This window comes from Octodon degus, unplaced genomic scaffold (genome assembly GCF_000260255.1).
Source record: "Octodon degus isolate 3935 unplaced genomic scaffold, OctDeg1.0 scaffold00183, whole genome shotgun sequence".
Classification (NCBI taxonomy): Eukaryota; Metazoa; Chordata; class Mammalia; order Rodentia; family Octodontidae; genus Octodon; species Octodon degus.
Genome location: NW_004524759.1, coordinates 1,069,218 through 1,076,670, shown reverse-complemented (window position 1 = coordinate 1,076,670; position 7,453 = coordinate 1,069,218). Strand labels below are relative to the sequence as shown.

Sequence of the window (7,453 nt, the reverse complement as noted above, 5' to 3'; positions counted from 1 at the left end):
AAGAGTAACTAAGACAAAGACATACTAATCATAATTAAAATTAATCATCTTTTTGAAAGGCAATTAAAAAATTATTTATTTTTTGGTGCTGGGGATTGAACCCAGAGCCTCTCACATGCTAAGTAAGGACCCTTACTGAGCTATATTTTTAGCAGTCAAATTAATAATACTTTTCATTTTCTAATTTGCAGCTATATAAAAATAACATAGTTCTTCACATTTAATTTTTGTCATTATAAATAAACATATTTTTGTCAATGTATGGGAGATAAAACATTCAAAAATTTGTTAGCTTTTTATGTAAATGTTCATGAAGACAGTACAGGAAGCCAGAATCCTAGGACCAGTTTGTTAGAAGTCATTGCGTAAGTGCATAGGGGCCGGGGAGATGGCTCAGTAGAATAAATGCTTCCTTGGCAAGTGCAAAGGCCTGAGTTCAATCCTGGTTCCGAAACAAAAATAAATTGAGTAAGTGCATAGTGTTATTAATGTTTCACTCTTGAGGAACCAAGAATGCATGTCTTATTTGTTTGGCTACTTTGCAGTTTGTCAGGTGACATACCTACCCTGTGATTCTAAGAGAAGATATTGCTCTTACCCTAAACCCCTGTGAGATTGTGAAAACAAAGACAAAATGCAGTGGTAAGCTAATAAGAGAAATCAGCTATTTGAGGGCTGGCCAAATAGCTCAGAGGACTAAAGCTCCTGCTTAGGCAGAGCGCAGTGGCCAGGGTTCAATCCCCAGTGTGTCATGCCAGCCCCATCCCAGGGGAACACTGAGCCAGCAATTGAGACTAGGTGTGGTGGTGCGCACCTGTAATCCCAGCATTTGGGAAGCTGAAAACAGGAGAATCACTACAAGTCCAATCTACATAGTGAGACCCTGTAGACCCTGTACTAAATACATTAAAAAAAAAAAGAAAGAAATCAGCTACTCATCTACTCATCAAGGCATTGACATTTGCGTGTTTTATTTCCTGTCCTACTAAAACAGCTTACAGTGTATCTTGAAGTTTTATTATAATTGAATAAATTATAATCTAATAAATAGTACCCAATATTATAAATAGAATTATTAAGTACATGAGGATTATTGGAAATAGTCCATCAATTAAATCTCACTTCTGTCAGAATTTTTACAATTTTTCTTTTTTTTTGTATTTTAGGGAAAGGTCTACAGGGTGTTCAGGGTCTCATTACTAGATAAGATTCGTAGTAATCCACCTGTTTACAGCCTCCCAAGAGCTGGAATTATAGGTGCACACCACCACGCCCAGTCTCGAATTTTTAAAATTCTAAAAGAAACGTTAAAATATAGTAGCTTATAATCTTAGAGGGGCGAGTCTAATGCGGTATATATGTCAGTGCTAAAAGAAGTTAAGTTGGTAATAAAGATGATCTTGCCTCAGGTATTTTTGGGAATCCCCGGCTCCCAAAGTTTACTGAATTCCTAAATGTACGTTATTCTAGATTCTTAGACAAAAATATATTTGACACCAACTGTGTGTGTGTGTGGTGTGGTGGTGGTGGTAGTGGTGTGTGTGTGTGTGTGTGTGTGTGTGTGTGTGTGTGTGTGTGTAATTCTAGGGAAGAACCCAAGACCCTGTGTCTGCCAGGCAAGTGCTCTGCATCACCGAGCTCCACTCCAGCACCCGGCAAGTTTTCAATGGCTTGGTCACAAGGATTTCCATCTGTGTTTGAAGCCTTCTCTGTTAAGGGAAATACATCCTCCTCCTGACACAGGCAATGGTGTGGACCCTTGTCATTACAATCTGCTCCTTCTCCTAATGGGTGCAGAGGGAAGATGGGAGCCAGGGAGCTGGGCTATGCCTGGGGGACAGGCTGGAGACTGGAAGGCCGATTGCTGGCCAGAGGTGGAGAACACTGTGAAGTGACAGCAGCTATGATGTAGAGAAGAAACTCAGGGAGACAAAGGAGATGTGATAGAGTTTTATAAAACTTGCCATACTATTCGTTATTTAAACTTATCCCTTTTCACTTTATAATTAAAGAGTTTCATTTGCAAGTAGTAGTCTTTTCTAACACTGAACTATTATAAAAATACCTACTATTGTAAAAGTTTTTGACCTCCTACTATCCAAAGATATCACTATGTAGTATGCCCTGTGTGGAAATGTGTGGAGAAATAAGAGAGATTTAGAAAGACTGTCATAGCCTTCTTTCTCCCAGCTGGATCTCGATCACCTAGCTCAGCCTTCCAAAGAGCATTAGCATTGTTTTCCTACCACAACATATGCCCAAAGTGGAAAGGAATAGACCTGCGAGCCACCTGACCATACACCAGATGTGATGTGCATTTAGTGTGTCTGTGTTAGAGGAGGATCAGCAGCCTGAGCTCCCGGATGACGATGGCTGCCTCAGGAGTGTGCCAAGGTAACACCACATCTCCATCTGTTCAGGGCTGGAGTCAAGGCAGTGATATTCCAAGGTTGCCAGAAAAGCACTGACAAGCATCCTCCCACTTTCAATATCCTATCTTTGTGAAGAAAGGAACACCAACCAAGATGAGATTACAGAGTAGGCCGGACATCAGCAACACACTCCAGTGTCACCATCTCCTATCACTCCAGACAGGACCATCTCGCTGCAGAAAAACAGTCTCAGGACTCCCGCAGTTCTGTGCTATGGTGAGTTTGATGAGTTTGATAATTATTTCATTATATGTTACAATGTAATGACATAAATAGTAAGTGAACAATAAATGTAATGTGTTTAAATCATCCCAATATCTTCCCTCCTCCTCCTGGTCTGTGGAAATATTGTCTTCCATAAAACTGGGCCGAAAGGATAGGGGTCACTGATCTAGTGGGTTTCATTCTATTTTTTAGTGGATTTTAAGTGGTACTTATGCCTAAATATCTCTCCCTGGAAGTTCTAAACTTCAAAGTCTCCCCAGTGATTCGACTATACAATAAATGTTCGTTATCGCTACGTATGCATAGTGATATATGTATCATTCCATGGACTCTCCTCTTCTAGAGAAGGTTTAACTCATTCCTGGCAATGATCAAACTTTGCTGAGGGACTGAAAGTGCAGCATCAGAAGAAGGCTGGTCTGGAAGCTCCCTGGAGAGTCACAGGTGTGAGTTGGACTGGAAGGCTGAGGAAACTGGAGGCCAACGTCCACAGGTAGCAGCAGCGAAAGCACAACTGCCTGAACACACGGGAGCTCTTCACTTGCAAGCCAGTTGCCTCCTCTCCCTCACTCCATCGAGGCCACAAGCCTATTGGTTTGTGACGTGCACAATCAGAGCAGGTCCTTCCCCTTGATTTGCTGGCCCACATGCCAATCATCTCAGGAACCGCTGCACAGACACTCCTCAAAGTGGTGATTAAGGTCACATCAGGTAAGATTTTGTGCAGAAGGAGAAAGCATTAGGCACCAACCATTTGCATAGATCTAGACTTTTCTATGGAAAGCAAAAGATACATATGTCACTTTTAAAAATTTTCAATAGATCTACAAGCTATTGAGAAACTCAAAATCTGTTGAGGAATTATGAAAACAATTTATTTTATTTTATTTTTTTTTTTAAATTTTTATGTGTGTGTGTGTGTGTGTGTGTGTGGCCAGCTCAGCCCACCAGGGGGCGGGGTTGGCTGGCATGTGGTGCTGGGGGATTGAACCGTGGTCCCTGTGCTTTGCTAAGCTTGTTCTAAGTAGGTGCTTTAGACCACTGAGCCATCTCACCAGCCCCTATGAAAACAATTTAGAAACATTAGCAATTTTAAGGATATTAGAGAGAAGAGGGGCCAGGGAGATAGTACAAACCACACTTAATTGTGCAGAATAAGAGAAATAATTTGGTATTGCAGGAAAGCTCACTAAAGAAGAGCATTGAGGTTTGTTTTGAGAAAGCAATGGACAAAACTTGGGTGTTTGAAGGACATTTCAGATGGTGAAAGCCATGGAAAAAACAAATGATTGAGGAAACTGGGAAAAACACTTATTTCTGGGTAACTGAGGCCAGGAGTGAAAGAATTTTTACTATACACCACTTTTATTTTTACACCACTTTTAGAAATCCATTAAATATTGAAATGTAAAAGTTTAGCCTTTTCAAAATTAATTAATATTTTAATGAAAAAGACTAACTTAGAGAATACAATCAAGAAGAGTGCACAGTGAAGAAAGGTGGATGAAGAGCCTGCTGATGGAGAGCTCCATATTCTCCAGCACTACTTCAGAAAAGAAGATCTGCTGACACGAATGTAGAATGTCCCTAGTGTCACTACACTAGGGGTGTAGTGTGACAGTCGTGCTCCAGAGGGGTGCTGTGGGAGGCTGACGGCAGCAGCTGGGCTGGGGCGCTGAAGGAGCAGGGGGAAACCCAGCCCTCCTCCTCCTCCTGTCTCCGCCTCCCGTTCCAGCAAAGAGGTGAATAGTTTCGCTGCTGTGCTGCACACCTAGTGGCACAGAAGTGAGAGCAGCAGGTGATCAGGCCTCCTGTGGAGCTGACCCATCCTCCTGCTGGTGGGAACTTGTTAAAGACAATGCAGTGTTTTTCTTATTGCTATTGATTATAGGAAAATTAGCTTGTGGCTTCAAAGCATCATGTAGCTCTTGAGTCATAATTTGAATATCTTTGAAGAGAACAGCAGTCTTCCATGGAACCCCTTTTCCTAAGAAAGGATAGGGGAATAGGTTGATTCTTCAGTTCTATCTTAATCAATCAAATTATCCTGTAAGAACAACTTTTCATTAATGCTAGACGTCTAAGTGCCTCAAACAATTTCATAAAAAGCCGATTTCAAGCGCATACCAACATTGAGTATTGACTGCAAACTGAATTATAAATTACTCAAAGCAATCCAAGTCACAGCCAATGTTGCCTGTTCCTTCTCAGTGCTACTCAATTTACTCAAATGGTTTTAAAGAGGCAAAATGGCATTAGGTGTTGAAATTAAATCAAACTTGGTATGTTAAAAATCAGCCAACTGCTTAGGCAGATGCAGTGGCCGGGGTTCCATCTCCGAATTCCGTGCTGGCCCCCCACTAGCACCCCCCTCCCCCCGCACGCTGAGATGGTGATTGTGACTGGGCATGGTGGCTCACGCCTGTAATCCCAGCCCTTTGGTAGGCTAAAAACAGGAAAATCCCTATGAGTCTGATCTACTTAGTGAGACCCTGTAGACCCTTACTAAAATGATGCAAAAAAAAAAAAAAAAAAAAAAAAGAAAGAAAATCAACCAGCAAAATTCAGGTGATTTTCTGCATTATGAAATTCCTTCTTAGTCTGTTATATTTTAGTAGAAAATGTTAGTGCATTTAGTTATTATACTTACTGAAAAAATTCAGTGTACCATTTTTCATTTTTATATGAAATGTAAATTGATCATATGAAATATTGCTGGAATGCATTCTTCATATTAGTAATTTTTATGCATTAGAGCTAAAAATGCCCCTCATACAATTCCATTTAGTTTAGGAGAAGTCTAAAGTCATAGAGGTTAATTAGATCCATGCCTCTCAGCCAGGTGGCACCACTGTGGGGGCCAGGCTGCCTGGTCTCAGTTTCCCTACTACTTCATTGGTCAGTTTTGCAGCTCTGGGAACAAGTAGCCGACAAGTGACAGAAGAGAAGATGTCTTTTGCTCAGTTATGAAGATTGCGATCCACGGCTGGCCATCTTAGAGGCAGAAGCACCCAAGGTGCAGTGGAGCAAGATACTGTGCCTCGCCCCTCCGGGAGAAGCAGAGCCAAGGGTGTCCCGCAGAGGCCGGGCCAAGATGTCCCAGGTCGCCCGAGCACTGAAGGGCCAGGGTGCTCTGCTGACTCGCAGGGTGGCATCCTGCTGTGCCCTAAGGGCCACAGTGCAGTGTCTTCCACTCTCACCTGAGTGGTGTACTGTTTCCCCTGCATGTTGGTGAAGCCCACTGTGTGCCACTGTACCCATAGCCCGAGGAAAATAAAATGACAACAGAAGCAATTATATGGATAAGTATGGCTACTACAGACAGCTGAACACAGCCTCAAACAACAATATATTCTTTACTGAGATGCCAGCCTTGAAATCAGTTGTTAGGTTGTCCTTTATTTAAAAAAGAAATAAGGGTGAGTGGAGCTGGTGCAGCGTCGCCATGTTCCAGCAGGACAGTAATGATGATGCTGAAGATGTTTCACTGTTTGATGCAGAAGAGACAGCGAATAGACCTAAAAGATCCAACATTAAACATCCAGTGGCATCATTTTTCCATTTGTTCTTTCGAGTCAGTGCGATGATAGTCTATCTTCTATGTGAATTGTTCAGCAGCACCTTTACTGCCTGTATGGTCACCATTATCTTGTTGTTATCATGTGCCTTTTGGGCAGTGAAGAATGTCACAGGTAGACTAATATTTGGCCTGCGTTGGTGGACTCATCTTGATGAGGATGGAAAGAGCCACTGCATATTTGAGTGCAGGAAGGCAACTTCTCAAGAGAGTAAGTGTTTCAGAGGCTGAATCAAGAATATTTTGGTTAGGCCTTTTTGCCTGTCCAGTCCTGTGGGTGATATCTGCCTTCAGTTCTCCTCCTTCAGAGTAAAGTGGCTGGCGGTGGTTATCATGGGTATGGTGCTGCGAGGTGCCAACCTGTGTGGTTACATCAGGCGTAAGGTGGGCAGCAGGAAGAATCTAACCAGCATGGCTACCTGGTATCTCAGAGAGCAGTTTTTAAGACAAAACACTGGAGATGACCAGACTTCCTGAGTAGAGAGAAAACTTATATGTTCTGTTACCTTGGGGAACAATTGAAGAGATTCTTGATTCTGAACTGTTTAGAGATCCATTCATTTTGCAAAAAGGTGTGTTGGGTATGTTTCCTACTTTAATACTTTTATTTAAAAAATATGAAACAGGTTTTACATTGTTTTTAGTTTTTTTTCTATTTTCTGGGGCTAGAAAGTATAGTATTACCAGAAACATTTTGATATTTGTTTTACAGTATACATGTATATGGCAGTATATCCCAAATTAATGTGTTCATTTACATATGTAACAGATCTTTACATTTTGATCCACAGAGCATAGGAGGGTGTTCTTACTCTTTCATATTTCTGTGTGTTTACATATGATTTTTGTAGATTATTTTCAAAAGTAAGTTTTGATTCTATGTAAAGGTGAGTATTTTGGGTTGTATAGGAGTTAAGAAAGTTAATATGTACTTTATGGTGAAATTTCTTATTTTACAAATACATGCAAGCAGGTAAAATCCAGGCTAGTAGTGTTGACTAATTTTTAAAATTGTGTTTTTGTTTTTGAGGCCAACAATATCTAAACAGAATTTTCATAATTTATGTTTAAGGTATACCCAGGGATTGCTGCTGTTTTATTTAAGGGAAAGGATAGTGAAATTTACTTTGGAAAATTCCTGAAACCCCCTTCCATGGTTCTTGGACTAATAAATCTTTTTTTTTTTTTTTTTTTTTTTTTGGTTTTTTTTGTTGTTGTT

At 40.9% G+C, this 7,453-nt stretch overlaps 1 protein-coding gene across 1 annotated transcript; it reads left to right on the top strand.

Annotated features, from left to right (window-relative positions):
- The first annotated feature begins 6,102 nt into the window (after positions 1-6,102).
- Positions 6,103-6,711, top strand: LOC101561350 (Golgi apparatus membrane protein TVP23 homolog B-like). The gene is made up of 2 exons (XM_023703894.1): positions 6,103-6,429; positions 6,550-6,711. The coding sequence occupies exons 1-2, from the start codon at positions 6,103-6,105 to the stop codon at positions 6,709-6,711; spliced, it is 489 nt and encodes a 162-aa protein (XP_023559662.1).
- Positions 6,712-7,453: the final 742 nt, after the last annotated feature.